Below are 27006 nucleotides of genomic sequence, written 5' to 3' on the forward strand. Positions count from 1 at the left end.
AGGGGGCGGGCCGAGCGCCGGCTTCCGGCGGGGGAGCGCGGGAGTAAGATGGCCACCACCAAGCGCGTGCTGTACGTGGGTGAGCAGGCACGGGCGCCAGCGGAGTCCGGTCGAACCGGGCCCGGAGTGGGTCCGGGCGTGGGGCGGGATACGTCTCCTGCCGCGGAGGGCGACGAGCAGCTGTCTAGGATCTCTGGCGGTATTGCTTTGCTTCAGAGTGTTAGCTCGAGACGTCACGATCTTTCCGGCTCCCTTTCAAGTCCGCTAAGCTCTAACCGGAACTCCTTTACCTCCTGGGTCCGGAGCATTGGTAGAGGAATATTATGGCCCTCGGGATCCTCGCGCCCATTCATTTTGCAAACATTCACGGCAGCGATGAGTCAACTCCGGCCCTTACCCTAAAGGAAGGAGTTCCCAGACTAGCCAGGTAGAAATAAGAATAACCTCAATAGCACGGTTTGTTGAGCGCTTTAGTGGGGACGGACAAAGGTGACGGGGGCCTGAGTGCGGGGAGAAATGACTCTTCCAGCTGGAGAGGTGAGAGCAAACTGTCAGGATGCGGTGGTGCCGGAGCTGATGAGCCGGAGTTAGCCACGTAGCCAAAGTAGGGGCAAGTGTGTTTGCTGAAAGGGAACAGCAAGAGCAAAAGCCCAAAGGTGTGGAAGAGGCTTAAACTTGGGGGCAAGTGGGTCGTTTTGCGGGAAACCCAAGGCACTGGGGGAACAAAGGGAAAGAGGCTGAAGAGGTGGACGGGGCTCCGGTTATGCAAAGCCTTGTGGACACTGCTAAGGAGTTTGTACTTTATTCTGAGGACAGTGGGAAACTTTTGAAGGAGTTTGACTAGGCAAGTGATGGATTAAAATCTGCACGTTCCCAGGATTGTTCTAGTTGGCTGTGTGGAGGAGAGGGCGGTCAGTTAAGAAGCTATTGTAATAATCTTGGGGCTAGATGAGGATCTGAAAGGTGAAGAGAGGAATGTGCTTCATAAGTAAGGGTGAGGGAGCAGATGAGAAGGGTGCTTATGTACCCAAAGGATTGGATGGAAAGACCCTCCACTTGGCTATAGCATGCTAACTGGGCTGCAGGACCTCTCAAGAGAATGGAGGACAGTGGCTCAGAAGGCCCTTGGCTTCTTTGTAGGTGGACTTGCAGAGGAGGTGGACGACAAAGTTCTTCATGCTGCTTTTATCCCTTTTGGAGACATCACAGATATTCAGATTCCTCTGGATTATGAAACAGGTGAGTCCTTTTAGTGTCTCTAATGTTCAGAATCCTCCTACTAGGAAAAGAACTTAAAAATCTTTTTAAAGTCATATCACAGTGCATTCTAAATATGGTTGGTATGTGGGAAGATATGCCCTCCAAGGAGGATGCCTCGATAGGGCAGCATGACAGTGATCTGGATGCAGACGGAATGTTCTGAGGCTTGCGGTTGTGAGCTATAACATAACTTTGCAGAGTCCCATCTGTTGGGTTTGAGATAACATAAAATTTTCAATAGCCCAGTAGGAAGATAGGTTTTGAGCTATGTGGACATTTGACTGTTGTTTCAAACCACCTGCCAGTTACCCCACCGCACCTGCTCCCGTCTTGGCAGCTGTACTATTAAACTGGGCAGCAGGAAAGCTCAGCTCCAACAGTTGGGCCTTGGCCTCTGTGCTCCTGGGTAAGTTGTCCTTCGATTGGTATCACAGTTACGGTTCAGTTTTCTATTTTACCTTTGTTGTCGTTTGGAAGATCGAAGTTTTACGTCCAGCTCTGTCATTGATCCTGTATATGTATTGTTAGCAAGGTCTTTAAACTCCCTCGGTCTGGGATCTTTGTAAAAAACGATAAGGTTATATTGGTTCTCTAAGATTAGTTGGGAAATTAAATTAACCTTGTTGTGCTTGGCCTTTCTAGTTAGATCAGCATTTTCCTGAGGATAAAGACCAAACATCCTTATCCAGGTTTTAGGATTCATGATTTATGCACAGTTGATGCTCAGAATGTATATTTGGAATGTATATTTGGAATGAATAATTGATAGGTTAAATGACTTCATTTTTCTAGCTGCCTTGCATGCAAAGGTTAAGGTTTTAATTTAGCTTTGGTAGAAGAATCAAATGCTTATTTTAAAGATTAAAGGTATAATTCTTTATTTAGCTATGTTTACTAAAAAACTAGGTTTAATATTGCTTGAAATGTCATTTAAACTAAGAAGAATCAAAGAATGAGATTCCTTCTTCCGAAATAGTGATTGGGTGGAATTTCTGGTGTGTGGATATGGCATGTGACTTACTTTGCTTCCTTTGTGACCATCTGTTTCTTCCCATTGCCCCAAAATAATTACTTGTTTTTGTTTTCCCTTCTTTCAGAAAAGCACCGAGGATTTGCTTTTGTTGAATTTGAGTTGGCAGAGGTGAGAAAATTCTGTGCTACCTATGTTTAGTCTTTGGCTTGTGTTAGTGTTGTTACTGATGACAAAGGGAGCTGTTCTCCATTTGGTTACATTTCTGGGCCTCATGCTTATTCTTCCAGAGAGACAAGAAGTGCTGTTTAAAGGAAAGCTTCCCTCACTTAATCAAGCTGTAGACTGTGGTTAGCATTGCAGACCTGCCAGGTCCTGCTCCTCTTACTCTGCAGAGCTCCTGCAGCCCTGCTCATTGGGCATTCTTGCCTGGCAGCAATGGTGATTAGTTCTCATGCCTTCCACTAGATGGCAAATTCTGTCCACCAGCTTTGCAGTCAGCCGGGAGGTGCTCTTTGTTAGACACACACCCCCCCGCAGGCAGGAATTAGAGAGGTGACTTTTTCTATTTTGCTACTGAATATGTGTTTAGACACCACAAGAAGTTAAACTTGTACCTTGTTTTTTCTTGGCAGGATGCTGCAGCAGCTATCGACAACATGGTATGGCTGGGAATCTTCTTGCTAACGTTGCTTTTTGGTGGTACAGAGGGTCCTTGTTCATATATTGGTTTGCTGAACCTCCAAAGTTACAAGGTTGCATGGGGAAGTAAAAATTGTCATCATGTGAAAACATTCCCTGTGAATTGATCACTTATAAGATTAGTCCTTACTCAAACATCCTTCCCCAAATAACAATATTATAAATCCTAATCATCCTTGTTGGCCAGTCTCTCAGTGGCTGCCCCATGTCTAGGATAATAAATTGCAAACGCTATGCAAATTGTTTGTATAGTGAAATTGCATATTTTGCCAAAGAGATAGGATTTCATGAAGTGTTAGGCCAATTAACAATTGAGAAGAGAGATTCGATAAGGGTACTGATGGGGTGTGCTGCTGATGCAAATGATTTGAGTAGCTTGAAGAGGTCCTTGGGGAAAATGATGAAGCTCTTGAGTCCTTCTTTGAGATCCTTGTGATTTTCACATCAGATATGAAGTGCAAAGATGTCATATCATACTGTTGATAGAATTTTGTTGGAAAAAATACTGCAAATTAATCAGCACCCATTACTTCTTTGTTTTACAAATTAGTGCATAGTTAAACCTGAATTTTAACTATAAGAAATTTATTTTCAATATTTTTACTTTCATCACCATAAAGTCCCAGTCAAACCTTTTTTTCCTTCACTTTTTACTATGAATTTTTTTCCCCGGTAAAAGATTTGCTCTGAGCTAACATCTGTTACCAATCTTCCTCTCTTTTTTTTTTTTTCTCCTCCCCAAAGCCCCAGTACGTAGTTGTAGATTCTAGTTGTCCTTCTAGTTCTTCTGTGTGAGCCGCTGCTGCAGCATGGCTACTAATAGACGAGTGGTGTGGTTCTGCACACTGAACTTTAACTGCTAGGCCGTCAGGGCTGGCTCTACCATGAAATTTTCTTCACTGCTCTAAATGGATTCACATTAAGTGACCTTTCCTGGTACCAAGTATCTTTGGATAATAGGTTCTCCTTGATTCCTGTTCTCTGATACCCATTCACCAGACACATTCTTCAGCTCTCAGAGAGAGATCACTTCTCACCATTTCAAAGCTGATCTTGACTTTTGAAGGTGAACTCAGGTACTTGGAAGCTACAGTTATCCTGGTAACTTCAGAGCACTCTAAACCTGGAGTTACTTTTGGTAGCACAGGTCTTTGCTGGTATTGAAAGAAAGGAGGTGTGTGATGGCTCCGGGAAGGAACTTCCCTACAACCCATGGCTGCTCTCTGGTGGTTGCATAGCTTGCTGTTAGGGGCTCAGAGATTAAGGGAGAACAGATCATGAGCATGTCTCAGATGTATCAGAAGCAAATGGAAAGCTGTATGACTCTCTTTTAACCTAACAGTTTGAGCAGCTGGATTTTAAATCTTTTCAGAATGAATCTGAGCTCTTTGGGCGGACAATTCGTGTCAATTTGGCCAAACCAATGAGGATTAAGGAAGGCTCTTCCAGACCAGGTGAGTGGGAGCAACCACAGATTCCCCATCACGTCCTCCGATGTGGCCTTAGTTGCATTTTTATCCCTATTTACTTGGAGGTAGGTGCTGAATGCTGCTGCTAGTGGACAGGAGTAGAGGATGTCCACGTTGATGAAGGGCATGCACCACCTTTGTGGGGAATAAAGAGTTTGAGTTTCTCAGGGTAATTGTTTCCATTACGAGACAAACCCTGCCTGATCCCTTATCCTTCCCAGTTTCTCGGCACTCTGTTCCTGGCATGCTCCTGGGCTAGAACCAGCAAAAGCTCCACCTTTCCCTTTGGCGTAGCTTTTTCACTTAGCCCTCCTGAGAGCTGGCATTCAGGGCCGACATCCCCAGTAGGAACTTTCCTTACCCTTGGGATTTCCCAAAGCAAAATCCTCTGGCTGAAAGGACCACGTAGTATATTCTACTTTCGTGACCAAAGCAGCTAATTAGCAGTTGGCTGATAGCTTGAATTTCTTAACATTCGTTTGATTCTTTCCCTTCAGTTTGGTCAGATGATGACTGGTTGAAGAAGTTTTCTGGGAAGACTCTTGAAGAGAATAAAGAGGAAGAAGGGTCAGAGCCTCCCAAAGTGGAAACTCAGGAGGTGAGACTGAAGGCTGTGCTTCCAGAAGAGAGGCTGGTGCTTTCCACAGGGGACTTTTTTTTTTTTAAAGTTTTTATGAGAATTTGCAAATATGTATACAAAAGCAGAGAGGATGAAAAATGAACTCTTAGTACTTTGGTGAAGGTGGTATTGAGTGAACTAAAGACAGAGACATTAAGTCTCATTCTTGTGCTCTGCGTAATGAGGGTCTCAGCTCCGCTCAGGTAGCAGAAGCCTGAGGTGAGGAAAGCTAGTGAGTACTCCTCTTCACCCTCCTGATCAGTGCCCCTCCTTCACTGAGGCATCACGGTTTTCCTGGTCCTGCCCTGACGCAGGGGAGGCAGGATAGGGTCGTGGTACCTTCCCTTCAGTCTGTGCACAGGGTCGAGGTTCTCCCTTCCTGGGAGAACTTGCTTTGGCACTTGCTCCTGACTCTCAGCATACCTCTCTGACCACACTCCCCAGATTTCTTTCTTGGCTCACGGATCTCTCTCTTCTCTCGGCCAAAACAGTAGCAGTCACTCTGATTTTTCACAGCCTCTCCTGTGCTGTTGACTTTCCTGGTTTCTGTTTCTAGTCCTGAGCTTTAGACATTTCTGCTGCAACTCTCACAGGCAGCTTAAAGTTGCCTAAAATGGATGCCCTCCCCTCTCTAATCCTGTTTTTCCTGTGTTCTCAACCTTGTTAATTTGCCACCATCCATCCGCACATTGACCGAAGCCAGAAATTTAGATGCAAAGCAGAGCACTGTAGGGGCCGGCCCCGTGGCTTAGCGGTTAAGTGCGCACGCTCCGCTCCGCTCTGCTACTGGCGGCCTGGGTGCGGATCCTGGGTGCGCACTGACACACCGCTTCTCTGGCCACGCTGAGGCCGCGTCTCACATACAGCAACTAGAAGGATGTGCAGCTATGACATACAACTATCTACTGGGGCTTTGGGGGGAAAAAAAAAAAAGGAGGATTGGCAATAGATATTAGCTCAGAGCTGGTCTTCCTCAACAAAAAAAAAAAGAGGAGGATTAGCATGGATGTTAGCTCAGGGGTGATCTTCCCCCCCAAAAAAAAAAAAAAAAACAAAGCAGAGCACTGTAAATGGCCCTCACAGTGAAGTAACCCTAGGTCATCCCAGACCCCTCTTTAAAATAGAGACAATCCATCATTACATTCTGCTAACTTTTTCTGTTAAATCTTCCTTGAATCCCTCCTCCCCTGTGTTCCATCGTCCCAGTGTAGCCTTTCATCTCATTTGGATAATTGCAGTAGCTTCCTAGCTAGTCTTCTGGCTGCAGTCTTGCTCTCCTCCAGTCTTTGACAAAGACAGCTAGAGTGATCTTTTTCAAGCACGAGACCAATCATCTGACTCTTCTGCTGAGAACTTTTCAGTGGCTCCCCGTCCCCTGTCCCACAGGATAAAGTCGAGGAGGGGCTCTCCAAGGTCTTGACCCTGCCCACCTCTCCACATTGCCGGCCCCAGTTCACTTTACACTCTTGGTAAAACCAGTCTTTGTGTTTCCTTGTAAGTCTTTGCTTTTGTACAGGCTACTCAAGTGCTTATTGCCTTTCCCTTTCTAGGCAGTAAGTTATGTGAGGATAGGGGCTTGTATTATGCATCTTGTTAATAAAAATGTGAGATGGGGTAATGTGAATAAGAGCATGGACTTGGCAGGGGGAGGTTAGGTTTGAATTTCAGCTTTACCACTTACCACCTCTGTGAACTTGGGCAAGTTACTGAACTTCATTGTGCCTCAGTTTCCTCATCTGTAAAATGGGGACAATATTGGTACTGATCTCAAGGGTGGTTATCAGGATTAAATGAAGCAACGTACATAAAGTGTTTAGAATAGTACCCTGTACATGGTAAGTGCTATGTGAGTATTTGCTGCTGCTACTGTGCCACTGCTGTTGTTAGCAGCAGATAATAGTAATTGTATCCTCAATGCCCTGCATGATACCTCAGCACGTGTTTGTTAAACCGAACCACAAACAAGTTAAGAACATTTGACTTTCCTCTTTGGAACAAATGTGACAGCTGTGTTAAATGTCTCCTCTGCTCAGCCTTACCTACTTGGGATATAAACCAAGGTCCCAACCTCCTCCATTGGCTTCTGAGCACTTAGGCCCAAGCCAGAGGGCTGCCCTTCTTCTTTCTGTTGTAGCCAGCCTATGGATATTCAGGGCTATGTGTAGAAGAAGGGGATGGTGTTACATAAATTGGTCCACTTAACTGGAGTAAGGTGGGTGGGCTTGAACTGGGGTTTGAAGATGTTGAGAGTCGTGTATTGTAGGCCAGAAAAGTGCTGTTCTATGATGGCAGGGCAGAGTGAAGCAAGCTGAGGTGTGTGGGCAGATGTGATGAGATAACGTGCCTGCGGGGTGGGGCTGTGTAGATAGTGCTGAGGTCTCCTGTTGCTAGATGTCCTACTGGGTGCTGTGGCCACGGCCCCTGCCTTCTGCAGCCCCGTCAGGACTCAAGGCCTTCCCTGTCAGCACCTTGCTCCAGCCTGCTCCCTACAGCTGGGTTTGGGGGTATATTCAGAAGAAGACTCGCTCTCCTACCCGGGGTGTCAGGGCATTCTCTCTAACCTAGCGATTTCTTCTGCACCCAGGGAGAGCCCACTGCAAAAAAGGCCCGGTCGAATCCTCAGGTGTACATGGACATCAAGATTGGGAACAAGCCAGCCGGCCGCATCCAGATGCTCCTGCGTTCAGACGTCGTTCCCATGACAGCAGGTGAGCAGGGCTCCGGACAGGACGGCCAGGAACCTGGTGGCTGTGCTGTGAGCCTTCCCAAGGTCCTCAGTGCCTCAGTTCTTGTGCCCTTGACACTGTTTCTGACCTGAGTTGATTTGCAGCATCTCAGATCCTGGGATCTAGTAACAGATGAGTCAGAGCAGGGATTTTTGAAGCTTTATAAGTGCTGGTTTACTATTTTTTAATAATAGTTATTTGTTTTTAATACAAGTAAACAAGTATCCATGGTTAAAAAAAAGAATACCGGGGCCGGCCCCGGTGGCGTAGCGGTTAATTTCACATGTTCCGCTTTGGCAGCCTGGCGTGCTCTGGTTTGGATCCTGGGTGCGGACCTAGGCACCACTCATCAAGCCATGCTGAGGCAGCATCCCAGACAGAGGAGCTAGAAGGATGTACAGCTCTGACACACAATTATCTACTGGGGCTTTGGGGATAAAAACGGAAAAAAGGAGGAAGATTAGCAACAGATGTTAGCTCAGGGCCAGTCTTCCTCTAAAATAAAAAAATTTTTCTCTTAAAAAAAAAAAAGAGCTGGAGGAAGTCAAGATGGCAGCATAAGCAGACTCTGAACTCACCTCCTTCCATGGACACAGCCAATTTATAACTACTCGTGGAAAAATTACCTCTGAGAGAGAACTGAAAACTGGATAAGAGGAACTCCTGCAACAAATAACAATCCTAATTGAGGTGGAAGAGGCAGAAACTCCCTTCTAGAGAGGCAAAATGCCACCTTCACAAGCCACAGCGCCTCACGGCTGCCCGGGAGCCACCCAGAGGTCCGCAGCCCTCCCTGGAGGAGCGGGGCCCTGAGCCGGGAGCACCCCTGCTATAGGCATTTTGTGGACCCAGCACAATCAAGACAAGTGGCATAATATCTACTTTGCCTGCTACTAAAACATTGGGGAGTACCCCCAGAAAAGCTGGTTCACAAAGAAATTAAAACCGGCTCTTAAAGGGCCCACACACAAATTCACCCGTTTCAGAAAGCAACCTAAAATCAGCAGAAAGAAAGGTGCACAGTGCTTTGGTGAAAAGAGACTCACCTGATAGGCTCTGAGTGCATTGCAGTGAGAGGTGAGACCTCTCCAGGGACTGGGACATTGGTGGTAGCCATTGTTGTGGCCTGGTGTGGGTGTGCTGAGACACACACCATTGGAGTTCTCCCTGGGGCATGCTAGCCCAGGGTCTGCCCCACCCACCCTATTTAATCCAGCTCAGCCAGGGCAGGCAGCCCACCCTAGGGACTGGCCCCACCCAACAACAAGCCCTCAGGCAACTTGTGGGCCTGCATAGATTGGTGACTGGATTCTCTGCAGCCTGGCGACTGAGCCCACTTCATTGGGGCAGGGCGTGCACAAGGAGCGGGTGGAGAGTGTGGGGCAGTGGTGGAGTGTGTGGGGCTCCCGCCATGGAGAGACTGGGTCCACTTCAGGAGGTCAGGGCGCACACACGGGGCAGGACCATGTTGACTGTGTGTGTGGACCTGTGGGCGGCAGGGCTTGTCAGCTGCAGAAGACTTGTGCTTCTCAAAGACCCACATAGGGGGTTTGCCCCACCTTCCAAAGCCTGAAACAATTGGGTGCTCCCGTGCCTGAGGCTAGCCCCACCCAGCTGTAATCCTCAGAGAGCTGACAAGAGACCTAAAGGCTGGAGGCTTATAGCAATTGTAAGCCCCTGAGCCTAACAACCTGCCACATTGGGGGCCTACTCACTTAAAAGAAATACTGCAACACAAATGTGGTATTAGAACTTGCAGCCAACTGTGCTGGGGCTCCCCACACCCGATAAAGAGACTGAAGGGCCCACAACAACTACAAGCAGCTGAGCATTACAACAGCTGGCCAAGAGCATAACTCAGCCTCCCTGGGCGCCTACGGGGAGAGCAAATACGCCACAACAGAAGGACACATGTAGCCCACATAGGGGTCACTCCTGGAACACTGAGAACTGAGGGAAGCACACTGCAGGCCTCCTAAGGCATCACTTATATAAGGTCACCTATCCAAGAGCAGGAGACGTAGCTGACCTACCTAATACATAGACACAAGCACAGGGAAAGAGGCAAAATGAGGAGGCAAAGGAATACATTCCAAGTAAGGGAACAGGACAAAACCCCAGAAAAGGAACTAAGTGAAACAGAAATGAGCAACCTACCTGACAGAGAGTTCAAACAAAGAGTGTTAAGGATGCTCACTGATCTGGGGAGAAAAATAGATGAACTCAGTGAGAATGTCAACAAAGAAATGGAAGATATAAAAAAGAACCAATCAGAAATGAAGAATACAATACTGGAAATGAAAAATTCACTAGAGGGACTCAAAAGCAGAGTAGAGGATACAGAAGAACGGATCTGTGAGCTGGACGAAAGACTAGAAGAAATTACCCAAGCTGAACAGATAAAAGAAAAAAGAATTAAAAAGAGTGAGGACAGTCTAAGGGACCTCTGGGACAACATCAAGCACACTAACATCCATGTTATAGGTGTCCCAGAAGGAGAAGAGCGAGACAAAAGGGCAGAGAATCTATTTGAAGAAATAATAGATGAAAACTTCCCTAACCTATGGAAGGAAACAGACATCCAGATACAGGAAGCACAGAGAGCACCAAACAAGATAAACCCAAAGAGGCCCACACCAAGACACATCATAATCAAAATGTCCAGAATTAAAGATAAAGAGAGAATCCTAAAAGCCGCAAGAGAAAGACAAGTTACATACAAAGGAAACCCCATAAGGCTATCAGCTGACTTCTCAGCAGAAACGTTATAGGCTAGAAGAGAGTGGCACGATATATTTAAAGTGCTAAAAGGAAAAAACTTACAGCCAAGAATACTCTACTCGGCAAGGTTATCATTCAAAATGGAAGGAGAGATGAAAAGTTTCCCAGACAAGCAAAAATTAAAGGAGTTTGTCACCAAGAAACCAGTACTACAAGAAGTGTTAAAGGGACTGATTTAAGGGGAAGATGACCACAAATAGGAAAAATTATCTATTTCCATGATGAGGGTAATGGATACAAATGCACAAAAAAGAGGTTAGATATGATATCAAAAACATAAAATGAGGGAGGAGGGGAGTTAAAGAGTAGAGCTTTCAGACAGAGGTCAAACTAAAGAGACTACCAATTCTGTATAGAAGAAGGAAGGAACAGAGAAGAACTACTAAAACACTGACAAAAGAAAAAGTTAAAAAATGGCAGTAAGTACATACTTATCAATAGCTACTTTAAACGTCAATGGACTAAATGCTCCAATTAAAAGGCATAGCATGGCTGACTGGATAAAAAAACAAGACCCATATATATGCTGCGTACAAGACACACACTTCAGACCTAAAGACACTCACAAACTGAAAGTGAAGGGATGGAAAAAGATACTCCACGCAAATGGCAATGAAAAGAAAGCTGCGGTAGCAGTACTCATATCAGACAAAATAGACTTTAAAACAAAAACTGTAAAAAGAGACAAAGAAGGGCATTACATAATGATCAAGGGAACAAGACAATATAACACTTGTAAAGATCTACACACCCAACGTAGGAGCACCTAAATATATAAAGCAATTATTAACAGACATAAAAAGAGAAATAGACAGTAACACAATAATAGTAGGGGACTTTAACACTCCACTTACACCGACAGATAGATCATCCAAACAGAAGATCAATAAGGAAACATTGGCCTTAAATGTCACACTAGAACAGATGGACCCAGTGGATATATACAGAACATTCCATCCAAAAACCAAAGAATACACGTTCTTTTCAAATGCACATGGAACATTCTCCAGGATTGATCACATATTAGGCCACAAAACAAGTCTCCATAAATTTAAGAAGATTGAAATAATACCAAGCATCTTTTCTGACCACAATGGTATGAAACTAGAAATCAACTATAGGAAGAAAATCAGAAAAGCCACAAATATGTGGAGATTAAATAAAATGCTACTGAACAATGATTGGGTCAACGAAGAAATCAAAGGAGAAATCAAAAAATACCTGGAGACAAATGAAAATGAAAATACAACATGCCAGAATTTATGGGATACAGCAAAAGCGGTTCTAAGAGGGAAGTTTATAGCAATACAAGCCTATCTCAACAAACAAGAAAAATCTCAAATAAAGAATCTAACAATGCACCTAAAGGAACTGGAAAAAGAAGAACAAACAAAGCCCCAAATCAGTAGAAGAAGGGAAATAATAAAAATCAGAGCAGAAATAAATGAAATGGAGACTAAAAAAAAATAGAAAAAATTAATAAAACCAAGAGCTGGTTCTTTGAAAAGATAAACAAAAGTGACAAACCTTTAGCTAGACTTACCAAAAAAAAAGAGAGAAGGCTCAATTAAGTAAAATCAGAAATGAAAGAAGAGAAATTACAACGGACACCTCAGAAATACAAAAGATTAGAAGAGAATACTATGAAAAGCTATATGCCAACCAATTCGACAATCTGGAAGAAATGGATAAATTCTTAGAATCATACAACCTTCCAAAACTGGATCAAGAAGAAGTAGAGAATTTGAATAGACCAATCACCAGTAAGGAGAGTGAAACAGTAATCAAAAACCTCCCCAAAAATAAAAGTCCAGGACCAGACGGCTTCCCTGGTGAATTCTACCAAACATTCAAAGAAGACTTAATACCTGTCCTTCTCAAACTCTTCCAAAAAACTGAGGAGGGGGGGAAGCTCCCTAACTCATTCTACGAAGCCAACATTACCCTGATACCAAAACCAGACAAGGACAACACACAAAAAAAGAAAATTACAGGCAAATATCACTGATGAACATCAATGCAAAAATCCTCATCAAAATACTAGCAGATCACATACAACAATACATTAAAAAGATTATACACCATGATCAAGTGGGATTTATTCCAGGTATGCAGGGATGGTTCAACATTCGCAAATCAATCAGTGTAATACACCACGTTAATAAAATGAAGAATAAAAATCACATGATCACCTCAATAGCTGCAGAGAAAGCATTTGACAAGATACAGCATCCATTTATGATAAAAACTCTGAATAAAATGGGTATAGAGGGAAAGTACCTCAACATAATAAAGGCCATATATGACAAACCCACAGCTAATATCATCCTCAGTGGTGAAAAACTGAAAGCTATCCCTCTAAGAACAGGAACCAGACAAGTATGCCCACTCTCACCACTCCTATTTAACATAGTACTGCAAGTCCTAGCCAGAGCAATCAGGCAAGAAAAAGAAATAAAAGGGATCCAAACTGGAAAGGAAGAAGTGAAACTCTCACCATTTGCAGATGACATGACTTTATATATAGAAAACCCTAAAGAATCCACCAAAAAACTTTTAGAAGTAATAAAGAAATATGGTAAAGTTGCAGGATACAAAATCAACATACAAAAATCAGTTGCATTTCTATACACTAACAATGAAGTAGCAGAAAGAGAAATTAAGAATACAATCCCACTTACAATTGCAACAAAAAGAACAAAATACCTAGGAATAAACTTAACCAAAGAGGTGAAAGATCTGTACACCGAAAACTATAAAACATTGCTGAAAAAAATTGAAGAAGACACAAAGAAATGGAAAGATATTCCATGCTCTTGGAATAGAAGAATTAACATAGTTAAGATGTCCATGCTTCCTAAAGCAATCTATAGATTCAGTGCAATCCCTATCAAAGTTCCAACAACAATTTTCACAGAAATAGAACAAAGAATCCTAAAATTTATATGGAACAACAAAAGACCCCGAATAGCTAAAGGAATCCTGAGAAAAAAGAACAAAGCTGGAGGTATCACACTCCCTGATTTCAAAATACACTACAAAGCTATAGTAACCAAAACAGCTTGGCACTGGCACGAAAACAGACACACAGATCAATGGAATAGAATCGAAAGCCCAGAAATAAACCCACACATCTATGGACAGCTAATCCTCGACAAAGGAGCCAAGAACATACAATGGAGAAAAGAAAGTCTCTTCAACAGATGGTGTTGGGAAAACTGGACAGCCACATGCAAAAAAATGAAAGTAGACCCTTACCTTACACCATACACAAAAATTACCTCAAAATGGATTAAAGACTTGAATGTAAGACCTGAAACTGTGAAACTTCTAGAGGAAAACATAGGCAGTACGCTTTTCGACATCAGTCTTAGCAACATATTTTCAAGCACCATGTCTGACCGGGCAAGAGAAACAATAGAAAAAATAAATGGGACTACATCAAACTAAAAAGCTTCTGCACAGCAAAGGAAACCATCAACAAAACGAAAAGACAACCTAACAATTGGGAGAAGATATTTGCAAACCATACATCATATAAGGGGTTAATCTCCAAAATATATAAAGAACTCATGCATCTCAGCAAGAAAAAAACTAACAACCCAATTAAAAAATGGGCAAAAGACCTGAACAGACACTTCTGCAAAGAAGATATACAGATGGCCAACAGACACATGAAAAGATGTTCATCATCATTAACTATCAGGGAAATGGAAATCAAAACTACAATGAGATATCACCTCACACCCGTCAGAATGGCTATAATTAACAAGACAGGAAACAACAAGTGTTGGAGAGGATGTGGAGAGAAGGGAACTCTCATACACTGCTGGTAGGAGGGCAAACTGGTGCAGCCACTATGGAAAACAATATGGAGATTCCTCAAAAAATTAAGGATAGAACTACCATATGATCCAGCTATTCCACTGCTGGGTATTTATCCAAAGAACTTGAAAACACCAATGCGTAAAGATACATGCACCCCTGTGTTCATTGCAGCGTTATTCACAATAGCCAAGACTTGGAAGCAACCTAAGTGCCCATCAAGGGATGAATGGATAAAGAAGATGTGGTATATATACACAATGGAATACTACTCAGCCATAAGAAACGATGAAATCCAGCCATTTGTGACAAGATGGATGGAGATTGAGGGTATTATGCAAAGTGAAATAAATCAGAGGGATAAGGTCAAATACCGTATGATCTCACTCATTAAGTAGTAGATAATAACAACAAATAAACACATAGAGACAGAGATTGGGTTGGTGGTTACCAGAGGGGAAGGGGGGAGGGTGGAGGGCGAAAGGGATAATTAGGCACATGTGTGTGGTGATGGGTTGTAATTAATATTTGGGTGGTGAACATGATGTAATCTATACAGAAATAGAAGTATAATGATGTACACCTGAAATTTATACAATGTTAACCAATGTTACTGCAATAAACAAAAAAATCAAAAAAAAAGAATAACACACATAAATCCAACCATATTAAAGGCAATAAATGTGAAGAAGGGGGTGATGTTAGATAAATTGGATCTGCTTAACTGGAGTAAGGTGGGTGGGCTTGAATCGGAGTTTGAAGACGTTGTGAGTCTTCAAAGTCTTAAGTCTTTTTCCTCTCTCCATATCCAGCCTTACTCTCTAGAAGTAACTGCTATTAACTAATGGTTTCTTGAGTATTCTTTCTAGGTTGTTAAATATTGACTTCTATTTATTCTTTTTTTAATAAAAAATTTATTATATAGAAATACATTTTAAAAAGTCAATTTCACAAAGCTTGTTTTGAAAAACAGCGGTCCCCTGGGGCTATTCTCCTGCCCTGCTCCTCAGAGGCAGCCGATTTCAACTCGTAGCTGAGTCTCTTGGTTTGTACCTCCATATTGGTAGATAACGGATATATGTTGCCACTTCCTGGGTTTTTCATTTTAGACATTATCTGTTGGCTTCCCACCTCAGAAGATAAGGATTTATTCAGTTTTTAAATCACTTTCTCACCACTTCTTCATTCTTATATAGTTTCCATAATTTTGGTTAGGTCACAGGTTATTTTAATTATGTAAGCATCACACTGCGATAACTTCCTTTCAGCATAGCATTTTGTTTTCCCTGGAATTCGTGATTGTCTTGTTTTCACATTTGCTTAGTCTCCTATGCATTTATTCCTGATTCTCTCCCGAATTCTCCTGCCTGTGTAAATCTCTCATCATGTCCAAACACACCAGAAATTCTGCCAATTTCACTTTCTTGTAGAAGTTCCTCCTTGGAGCCTTCTGACCTCCTCCACCCTGGACTGGTTGCATTCCCAGCCCACTGCACAGCTATTGTTCTGGGGTCTCCTATTTTCACCTCTGATGTTGGAACCTCTGTTGTCTTCTCTTTTGGTTTATTCCCTCATTTTAGTAGAGGACATACTTCTGTAGCTTCTGGAGAAAAGAGCTTGAGAGGTAAGTATTTTGAGACTAATGTCTGAAAATATCTACCTTCCCACTTGATTGATAAAAGTTTGGGTGTAGAATTCTAGAGAAGTCTGTCTTTCTGATTTTTGGTCCTTTGTACAAAACCTCTTTTTTTTCTGTCTAGAGCTGAGCTGTCCAATAGGGTAGCCACTAGCCACATGTGACTATTTAAATGTAAATTAATTTAAATTAAATAAAATTAAAATTTGGTTCCTCAGTTACACTGTCCAAGTGCTTAATAGCTGTTAGATAACCTGGTCTAGAGGCTTGGAGGGTCTCTTTGTCCTGTGTTCTGAAACAGTGTGCCTTGGGGGTAGATCTTCCATCCATCGTGCTGGATAGTCGGCGGGCCCTGTTCGTTTTCTCTTGCTGGTGTAACAAATTACCACAAACTTAGCAGCTTGTGAGAGCACAAATTCATTATCTTCCTGTTCTGTAGGCCAGAAGTCTGACACGGGTCTCACCAGGCTAATGAAGATGGTGGCCAGTTGCTGTGTTCCTTACTGGAAGCTCTAGGGGAGGATCTGTTTCTGGGGACAGTCCGATTGTTGGCAGAATTCAGTTTCCTGCATCTGTAGACTGAGGTACCCATTTCCTTGCTGGCTGTCAGCTGAGGGCTGTGCCCAGCCCTCGAGGCTTGTGGCCTCCTTCCTCTGTCTTCCAAGTCAGCAATGGGAGATCAGTCCCTCTCACATTTTGAATCTCTCCGCCTCCTCTTCCTTCCATCGCTTCTCTCTAGCCCTCTCTTTCTGACTTCAGCTGGGAAAGGTTCTTGGTTATGGGCTTGTGATTATCGTAGGCCCACCTGGATGATCCAGGCTGCTCTCGCCGTCTCAACGTCCATAACCTTAATCACACCTGCAAAGGAGCTTTTGCCGTGTACAGCATGACATGTTCTCAGGCCCCAGGGATTGGGGCGTGGACATCTTTGGGGAGCCGTTATTCTGCGTACCACACCCATCAATCACGACAGTCTTATCTTTTGGTTTGAGAAAATTTCCTTGCATTATTTCTTTGCTTTTGTCTCTTCTGATTTCTCTCTTCTCTCTTTCTGAACCTTTCTAGATGTTCTTTTTTATAGCTCCCTGTGCTTATTTCATGGATGTAATATCATTTGATCTGGGGGTATTACTAAAGTTTCTTTTTCCTATACAGTTTATGTTTCAAGTTGCTTTTTCCTGGGATGTTTTGGTTTCGTTTGTTTGGGTCTGTTTGTTTGTTTTGGTCTTTGCTTTTCGCATCAGTTGCCTTCCTCATATTTAAGATTGGGGCCCTAAAAATTTGCTTGGAAACTCCCTGGGCATTGGTAAGGCTTGCTGACTGAGGCTTCCACTGTAGGGTGATTTTCTCTCTGTTGGATCCTGGATGTCGATATCCCTGAGTTACATTCTCTTGGACAGAGCAGAGTCCCCAGAGGAGACTCGAGTCTCCGTCTGTTTGCCATCTTGGTGTGGGGAGATGGGCAGTATATAACCTTGTACTTAGTCTCCATTTGTCATTACGGTACCTCGGCCCTCAGCTCTGTGTAGTGCGTCCCAGTCCAGAGCCCCTCTGCTTTAACCTACCAGAGAGTGGACCTCCAGCCAGGCTGGGGAAGGGAGGGGGTCTGGGGGTTAGCTCCTTTCTTAAACAGGCTTTCAACCAGACTTAGTGTGTTTAGACCTGCTTTCACCCTTGTGCCTGAGGTTCTGGTGTTTCTGCAGCAGAAGTCGAGTTGCTTCTTGCCTTTGCAGGCATTAAGATTCAGCTTTCTGAGGTCTGCTCTATCGGTTATGTTTCATCTGTTTGTTTTCTAGCTTTCAGAAATTTTTTGTTGCTGTTGTTTCTTCTCTCTCCTGTTTTTTTTCTTTTGTCATTTTATCCATTTTTAAGTGTTCAATTCAGTGATATTAATTGTATTCACAATATTGTACAACCATCACCACCATCTGTTTTCAAAATTTTTTCATCACCCCAAACATAAACTCTATCCATTAAACAATAACTCCCCATTCTCCTCTCCCCCCAGCCCCTGGTAACTTCTAATCTACTTTTTGTCTCTCTGGATTTGCACATCCTAGATGTTTCATATAAATGGAATCATACAATAGTTGTCCTTTTGTGTCTGGCTTATTTTACTTAGCATCATGTTTTCAAGGGTCGTCTGTGTTGTAGCACGTGTGTATCAATGCTTCATTCATTTTTATGGCTGAATAATATTCCATTGTATGGATAGTCCATATTTTGTTAATCCACTCATTTGTTGGTAGACACTTGTGTGTTATTTCCACCTACTGGCTATTGTGAATACTGCTGCTATGAACATTCTTGTACTAGTATGTGTTTAAATCCTTGTTTTCAGTTCTTTTAGCTGTATACCTAAGAGTGGAAATGCTGGGTCATACAGTAATTCTGTTTAACTTTTTGAGGAACGGCCAAACTCTTTTCTACAGCGGCTGCACCATTTTACATTCCCACCAGCAATGTATGAGGGCTCCAATTTCTCCATATCCTCGCCAACATTTGTTTTTTTCTGTTTATTATAGCCATGCTAGTAGATGTGAAGTGGGATCTCACTGTGGTTTTGATTTGCATTTTCCTACTGACTAATGACGTTGAGCATCTTTTCATGTGCTTATGGGCCATTTGTATATTTTCTTTAGAGAAATGTCTATTCAAGTCTTTTGCCCATTTATTATCTGGGTTGTTTCACTTTTTGTTGTTGAGTTGTAGGAGTTCATTATATATTCTGGATGTTAAACCTTTATCAGATAAATGATTTGCGCGTATTTTCTCCTATTCTGTGGGTTGCCTTTTCGCTCTGTTGAGTGTCCTTTGATGCACAAAAGTTTTTAATTTTGATGAAATAATTTATTTATCTGTTTTTTCTTTTGTTACCCATGCTTTAGGTGTCATATTTAAGAAACTGTTGCCAAATTCAGAGTCACAAAGATTTGCCCCTGTGTTTTCTTCTAAGATCCCATTTGGTTTTTCTTTTAAAAAATCGCTTTACCACCAATCTAGTGTGGAGCAGAGCTAGAATGCATGTTTTCACTGCTCCTTCTTTAACCAGAATCCCCTCTAGTCCTTCAAGATGTCAATATCAGAGGTTTAAAATGAAAATATAAACATTAGACAAATATAACATGGTTAGAGTCTCGTTACAGGGAGGTTTGTTTTGTTTTGTTTAACCTGAGCACGTTTTCCTGTCTCAACCCCAGAGAACTTCCGTTGCCTGTGCACCCACGAGAAGGGCTTTGGCTTCAAGGGGAGCAGCTTCCACCGCATCATCCCCCAGTTCATGTGCCAGGGCGGCGATTTCACAAACCACAATGGCACGGGGGGCAAGTCCATCTACGGGAAGAAGTTTGATGACGAAAACTTTATCCTCAAACACACGGGACCAGGTGGGACCGACGGGTGGGTGGTGATGAGTGGGGCTGGGATGGGGCAGGATGGCTGTGCTGGGTGGAATGAGGGGCTGTGGTTCCGGCTGAGGGCTTGGGGGTCTGGAGGAGACTCATGAACAGAGGAGAAGCGCTCAGCCTGGCTATAGTGGAGGAGCGTGCTTCCACATATACTGTCCGTCCCCGCACCGCGTCCACACTCCTATTAACTCAGCTTAGATTCTGCGTCTGCCACTGTAAGCTCTCTCTTATTCCCTCAACCCCACTGCTCCCCCCTCTCTGTCAGACTTACCCAGTAAAAAATCTCAGTGGTTGTTCCCCAGCAACTAGAGAAGAACACACAACGGTACTGACTGGTCCAGTTGAAATCTGACACGGTTCTTCAGGGGTCCTCGGCAGCCTCCCTGGATTTCCCTAGTTAATAAATGCTCGGTCCCAAGCAGAGATGACAGTACCATACTTTCCTGCACTCCCAAAGCCTCCACATCGCTCTCCGCCTCAGCTGATGCTTGGCCTCCTGCATCTCTCCACACCTGCCTGCTCTGACTTCCCTCCGAGTGGATGGGATGAGCGGTCTACCCTGAAGCCAGCCCCTGCGCTTGTGGCCTGGACCCCTCTCCACTCCGTAGGAACTTGGCTTCTGCAGTTGTCCCCCCACTGCCTTGTGTAATCCATTTCCCCTGCTCTGCTGGATCAGCCCATCAGCATGCAGTATCAGTCTTCAAAAAAAAGTCATCCTTTGATTCATGTCCCCCTCTAGCTATCATCCATGCCTCTGGTCCTCTTTTTAAGCAAAACTTCTTGAAAAAGTTATGTAGACTCCCTGCCTTCTGTTCTCTCTCTCCCCTTCTAACCCCACCTCTCCACTGAAACCACTCATCAAGGAGGCCAACCACCAGTTCTCAGCCCTCATCTTACTCCACCTCCTGGCAGCATTTACACCACTGCATCTTCTAGGCAGATGTCCTCTGAGGGCTGGGAGCCAGGGTGGAGGGAGTTGATGTGCTTGTTCTCTCCCCCAGGCCTGCTCTCCATGGCCAACTCCGGCCCAAACACCAACGGCTCCCAGTTCTTCCTGACGTGTGACAAGACGGATTGGCTGGATGGCAAGCACGTGGTGTTTGGAGAGGTCACGGAAGGCCTGGATGTCTTGCGGCAGATTGAGGTGGGTGGCCACCTGGGCCCTTGGCACACAGCCGTGCGGGAGAGCTGGCAAGACACTCTGGCCTGGAGAGAGGGGCCCCGGTGGCTTCTGCTCAGGCTGGGAGTGGGGGGCGGGGTGGGTATCCCTGAGACGCTCCTTCCCCTCCACCCTCCCTCCCCTGATTGTTCCTCCTCTTCTGTTCCGCCCACAAAGGCCCAGGGCAGCAAGGACGGGAAGCCAAAGCAGAAGGTGATCATCTCCGACTGTGGGGAGTACGTGTGACAGGCGCTTTCTCTGCGCTGCCACTGTGTATCCAGGAGCTGTCAGCCCTGGAGGACCAGCGCCTGAGGGTGTCCCGTGTGCAACAAGCAGGGTTTGTGTCATGGCCCTTCCTCGGGGTCAGCGTGAGCAGCTCCTCTGCAGGCACGGCCTGGGCTTGCTCTGGGCCCTTTCCCAAGCGTGGCCATGGGCCTGGGAGCTGGCACAGGTGCCACTGTCCCCACCGTGGACCGCTGTGTGTGGCGTTTTGCAGGCCTTTGCTGCCAGGGCCTCTCCTGGGCCCACCAGTGTGGCTCCCGGAAGCTTCTTCTTGTAAAATAAATCCTAGTTCTTATACTGCCGCCTCCAGCTAATTCCTGGGTGTTGTCAGAGATTGTATCTAAGGCTGCACTGTCCCACTGAGACAGGTTGGCAAAGGGATAGGGCATAGCGTCTTCCCCACAGCTTTTCTTTCCTCCCTCGGGTGGATTCCCTGAGATGCCAGATGAATTATCTTTGAGCCAGATACCCTTGTCAGACCACTGTCAGGACAACAGGAATCAAAGATAGTGGAAAAATTCCCGTCTTCTGCTGCCTCTCCTGCTGCCCTCAGGCTGGCCTGCCTTATAGGCAGCTAGTGGACTTCTCAGTCTCAGTGAGTCATTTGTTCACTTTCATTCTACAGATCTTTTAAGTGACATTTCATAACTCAAAGTGCCTTCTCCAAGCCAGGTACTATACTTATTTGTCAGGAGACAGGAGGTTCAGCAAACCCTGTGGGCCTAATCCAGCCTACTGCTTGTTTTTGCAAATAAGTAAAATAAATAAAACATAGCCACATGTATTTGTTTACGTATTGTCTATGGCTGCTTCCTCACTGCAGCGGCAGGGTTGAGTAACTGGTGACAGATGCTGTATGGTCCCTGTATGAGAGTTCTTCAGAGAAACAGAACCAATAGGATGTGTGTATATATGTGTTTATAGAGAAAAATTTATTTTATAGAATTGGCTCTGATTGTGGGGGCTGGTAAGGCTGATATCTGCAAAGCAAGCCAGCAGGCTGGAGACCCAGGGAACAGTTGATGTTACAGTTCAAGTCCAAAGGCCGTCTAGAGGCAGAATTCCTCCTCCCGCAGGTGACCTCAGTCTCTTCTCTCTTAAGGCCTTCAGCTGATTGGATGAGGCCCACCCACATTATGGAGGGTAATCTGCCTTACTCCAAGTTTATTGATTTAAGTGTTAATCACATCTGAAAAATACTATCACAGCAACATCTGGACTGGTATTTGACTAAAAAGTGGATACCATGGCTTAGCCAAGTTGACACACAAAATTAACCAACACAGTCTCAAAGCCTAAAATATTTACTATGTGAACCTTTACAGAAAGTTTGCCTACCACTGAATGAGCCACATGGTCCCCCCCCATGCTCCGCTCACAGTCTGGTCCTCCTGTGTGCAGCCACTGCTCAGAGCTCAAGTTGGGCTGCCTTCTCCCCACTCCTGCTCCAGGTACTGGTCAGCCAGGTGGCTTTAAAGAATCCCTCACCTGCTAAAGGTTCTGCACAGCGACTGAGCCCTGTGGCCACTAGACACCTCCCTGTGGGTTGGGTTACTCAGACCATTCAGAGTCCACTGGGTGGGGCTTTTTCATCTTGAGTAGAGATCTGGATGAGCCAGGAGGCAAGAGAGGCAGGTGACCCCAGGATAGCTCCTGCTCAGGGATGATGGCACTCTGACCCTGCCTCTGGCTCCCATGTGCCAAATGGACTCCCAGCCCTTGGCTGAGCTGCCTCTGTTGCAGTTGGGCGGGTTTCTGTCTCCTCCTGGCAGGGATGTACTACATAGTTACCTTGATCCTTAGGAGCTTCCAGAAGAGACCCTCTCTCAAAGACAGCCCCCACTCTGAGTGTGAACTACGGCTATCACAGGCCAGTCGTGAGGGCAGGATGAAAGCAGTGACTTCAGGGCTTTTACAAGAACCAAGAAAGAGTGTGTATGAAGATCCTAGCGCAGCCAGCCTCCCGGGAAGGACTGACTCCTGTGAGATGACCTTGTTGCTTTCTGCTCTTCCCTGCTAGCCTAGGGCGGTAGAGACCAGTGAGCAGGTCAGAAAGCTCAGCAGGTTTGGATTCATTGGGTGCCAGTGCCCCTCCAGGCGTCCACAGGTGTCATCTCTCTATATCCACACCAGAATCCTACACAGAGGTAAACCAGGGCTCAAGACATGACTGCAGAGCTGGGATTGGAAGCTTGCCTGTCTCCCCGCAGTCATCATGGAGTCCTAGGAGGTGTACTGGGCTCTAGCCTCAGTCCTCCTCAGTCCTAGGAGGTGTACGGGGCAGCCTCAGTCCTGCCTCAGGCAGGGCAGCCCAATGCCTTGCAGGGGAGATACAGTCCTGGTCCCCATGATTGGTCTGGATCCTTGTGGGGAGACACGAGGAAACAAGGCCCTACTCTGCTAGGCGGGGGGGCGGCCCAGAGCCTGGGGAGCAGCAGCCGCCTAGTTCAGCTACACAGCGCAACACCCACCCCCTCGCTGAGGAGGGCTCTGGCCTATGGGAAGTGGACCTTGGGGTGCTGTCTTCCTGGGACTGCCTGGCTCTGTCCGGTGGCCTCCCCGTCCACGTTCCCATTGCTCTGTTGCTCCAGCACCAGGACTGAGAACACAGGGCTCAGTTTTGCCAATGCAAATGCACACTATTTCTTTCAGGGTCGGGCCCCATCCGTGTGCTGGCCCTGTGACGGCTGCACAGAGTAGAGACCCAGGCTTGTGGCCCCGGGATCAGCCCTGTGACTGCTGGAGTTCCTCTTTAATAGCACATCTGCCTCCAGATGCTGCCGGCACAATGCATTCATCACAGTCATGGCTGCCTTACAGCAACCCTCCGAGGAAGGGACCGTGAAACCTACTTTTTAGTGATGAAAACTGAGTCTTGTAGATTTCAGGTGATAGAAAACTAGAGAGCCATGTTTTCCAAAAATATTTATTAACAGGAAAATTTTCACCATATAATAAAGTGGGAAAAGTATATCTCAAAGCAATTAATATAGTACAGTATGATCCCAATTTTGTAAAAATACCTATCATGTAAACATGTTTATATGTATATCCTAAGAAAAAAGCCTACAAATAAATTCATCAAAATATTAATAGCATGTTTATCTGAGTCGTAGGACTATGCGATTTGAATTATTTTTTTCCCAAACCTCCTCCATAACTGCATTACTTTTATAGTAAAGGAAAAACACATTTTTTTAAAAAGTGAGTCAAGTACTTGCAAAGGCCTTCTCATAAGTAGTAAAACCAGGATGGACAATCCCCCGTTCAAATTGCTGAAAGAGGCACATGGGGTGTTGAGCACCAGCAGGCCTCTGGGGTCCCCGTGTCCCTGGGAACACAGGGCAAAGTGCCACAGCCCTGGCCACAGCTGGATAACCGGGCACTCCCTTCCAGCCTTTAAAGCACGTGAGAATGCAAGTCCTGCCCTCAAAGGACTGCCGTGTGTAGGTTTTTTAGGAAAAAGCACAGCTCTGAAATAAATACACCATCACCCACAGAACACATTCTGGGAGGAGGGTTAGTGGACAAGCTTGGAATGGGCTCAAAATTAGCAAATTCATTTGTAATAATACCACCAGGTACCAGTTGTTAAGCATTTATATGCCAGACATTGTCCTAAATGTTTTTGTCCATATCTGATTTTTATAATAGCTCAGAAGGAAAGGACCAATGTCCTGCTCCATAGAGGAAGAAGAACCAGGATTCAAATCCATTTGGCTTTAAGAAATCTGTACTCTTGCTATGCTACCTCTCTTCCTATTTCTTAGGGATTTTTTCCAGAACTTTCTTGCCATAGTTAGAAGGCAGTAAACACCAACATTATGATGACTTGGTCTCGAGACCAGTATTGTACTACAAATACCAAGACTGTGCGTTTCTCCTTAGCCTCTTTTTCCATGTGTCTTCCCTTCCTGTCAGCTGACATTGATTTCTCATTGCTGTCACTGGGTCTGAACTGACCACCCGTGTTTATCCTTCTAGTCTGGTGCAACCAGATAAACAAGCCGTGCCCTGAGCAAGAGAAAGGGAAATGGTGGCATCTGTGCTGCGTCCCTGCCAGCCCGGGCCACCCACTGCAGCTGCTGTGCTTGGCTCAGCAAACATAACTCACGGAATAAAATGCATGGGCTTTGTGACCAGTCACAATTGTTTCACTGCTTGGGGCTCTTTCTATTTGATTTCATTTGGTGACTGGCTGGCTGGCACAAGTTGCTAGAGGTCTGACAGTCAGGTAGGTAGGCCATGACTTACTGTTTTTCGATTGTTCTGCATGAAAAAGGAGGATTGCAAGTCCTGTTCATTCCTGCTGTGCACAGCTTGATTGATTGGGCAGTTGTACTCCATATCTGCAGACCTTTGGGTAATTTACAGACATTCCTGGTGCACCCCCAACTGTGCTGGGCACTAAAGATACCAGGTGAAGTAAAAAATTGGTTCGCAAAATAACTGGCTAATTTAAAATTTACAATTACCCAGAAGACACTTCTTGCTGTTGGGAAGAGAGGACTGTGAGATAAGCACTAGAAGGCCAACAGGTTCCATGTTTGTGCCAACTTGGATTCACTACGGCCACCTGAGCTCCACATTCAGGGTGATGAGGCTGCATCTGGAGCAGTGTGAGAAAGGGTTGGCAGACACAGATTCCCTGGCTGAAGGCCTTTTGGAGATCAAAAAGTCCCAGGCCTTCATGTTACAAATGGGAAAATAAGCCCCAGAGGAGGAAGCCACCTACAAGTTAGGTCTCCTAACATCTAGGCCAGAGCTCAGATCCATACACTGATGGAGACCTCAACATCTTCCAGACAGTCTGGGCCTGCCCTCTGTGCACATGGGCAGGCTCTCTTCCTCTGCTCACTCCCAGGTCCAGGTAGAGGGGCTGCTGTCCTGCAGCATGGCCCCAGCCTCCACCCCTGCTGCCAGACCTGCTCTCCCGGAGCCCCTCCTCAGGGTGCAGAGTGAATTCCAGAGGTGCGCATCCTTGGACACTCAGCCTTTGGCATCAGCTGGACTGTGCCTGTGGGTTAGGGCGGGCCCAAGATCTGCTTTAAATGACACAGTATTTCAGGATTCAGGCAGCTGCACTCTGTCTGCTCCAGCAGGTAAATTACAGGCTTAGAGAGTCAGAAATCAAATAAACACTCCAACTGCCAGTGGCTGCTCCAAGGAGAACGGCGGTTTCCAGGAACCTCCCCACCCAGCTCAGCCTAATTACTGCCTGTCACTCCCCTGGGACAGGGGCCTTTTCTTTGGCTCCCAGGCCCCAAGAAACAGGACAGGGCTCCTGGGCACACAGGGTGACACAAACTTTGGTCACCAGCCTGTCTTTGACAACTTTGGACACAAGCAGGTGCTGACAAGCCCCTGCCCTCGCCCCACACCTGGCCACAGGCTGCCCAGGGTCACAGATGCATTGCTCTGGGTGGAATGGATTGCTCCTTAGCAGGAGATGGCAGACAGTTTTCACTTCATATGCCAAATCTAGTCTGTTGGCAGTGGCTGCCTGGAGTTCTGTGCTGATCATTTTGAAATTCTATCCAGATTTGGAAGAAAAAATATCAGGGTTGATTATTGATGTCTGCCATGCAGAAGGGCAAGGGAAATTATGTCATCTGTGCTGGCCACTGTCATCTGGGGCCACCCAATGCATCCACTGTCCTTGGCTCCGCAAAAAGATAACTTTTCAACAGAGCTGAACTCCCAGTGGTTCAACGTGATGACAGGTAAATGGGTCGATGAAGCCCCCGAGATCTTTTTTCTCCAAAGGCAAAATGTCCATGCACTGCACATCTGCCCCAGGCAGCAGAGGCAGATCAAGGCGGGAAGACAGGGGAAGATAAATGCCATTGGTCTTAGCCCTAAATCTTGTAGTTCATTCAGCTCTTTCTTGAGTTGACCCACATGCCTCCCCTGTGGTCAGCAGTTTGGTAATTCAGATCCGCAAATACAGAACATTGAGGGTAATTCCACGCTCTCCAACAGAAGTACCAAGAAATGCCCAGTTTTGCACCTGGGAAGGGCAGGCAACCAGAGGTGGCCCAGACCCTATCTACACATCCGCAAACCCTGTAATGGGTAGTGAAGGGCCTGAGGGGGCCATCTTGGGCTCCAGGTGCTCTCAGTTCATCCCACATCTGCCCACAGCCTAGGCCAGCAATGGACATGGACAG

General features: G+C 45.4%; 2 protein-coding genes across 2 annotated transcripts in view; both read left to right on the top strand.

Annotated features, from left to right (window-relative positions):
- LOC131413192 (polyadenylate-binding protein 4-like) overlaps window positions 1–27006 on the top strand; it is a 264794-nt gene that overhangs the window by 3815 nt on the left and 233973 nt on the right. The gene's annotated exons all lie outside the window — the stretch shown is intronic.
- On the top strand, window positions 14–21133 carry PPIE (peptidylprolyl isomerase E). The gene is made up of 10 exons (XM_058553782.1): window positions 14–79; window positions 1141–1239; window positions 2358–2401; window positions 2866–2892; window positions 4305–4386; window positions 4899–4999; window positions 7605–7728; window positions 19189–19374; window positions 20397–20539; window positions 20732–21133. Exons 1-10 carry the CDS (start codon window positions 49–51, stop codon window positions 20798–20800), a joined length of 906 nt encoding a protein of 301 aa, XP_058409765.1. The 5' UTR covers window positions 14–48; the 3' UTR covers window positions 20801–21133.

This window comes from Diceros bicornis, chromosome 13, assembly GCF_020826845.1.
Source record: "Diceros bicornis minor isolate mBicDic1 chromosome 13, mDicBic1.mat.cur, whole genome shotgun sequence".
Classification (NCBI taxonomy): Eukaryota; Metazoa; Chordata; class Mammalia; order Perissodactyla; family Rhinocerotidae; genus Diceros; species Diceros bicornis.

What these genes read in the sequence shown, in the direction of transcription:
- PPIE (XM_058553782.1), top strand. Translation starts at nt 49, where the DNA reads ATGGCCACCACCAAGCGCGTGCTGTACGTGG. An exon ending in TCCTCTGGATTATGAAACAG is followed by an intron (nt 1,240 to 2,357) that starts GTGAGTCCTTTT and finishes CCCTTCTTTCAG; the next exon opens with AAAAGCACCGAGGATTTGCT. An exon ending in CCTCAAACACACGGGACCAG is followed by an intron (nt 19,375 to 20,396) that starts GTGGGACCGACG and finishes TCTCTCCCCCAG; the next exon opens with GCCTGCTCTCCATGGCCAAC.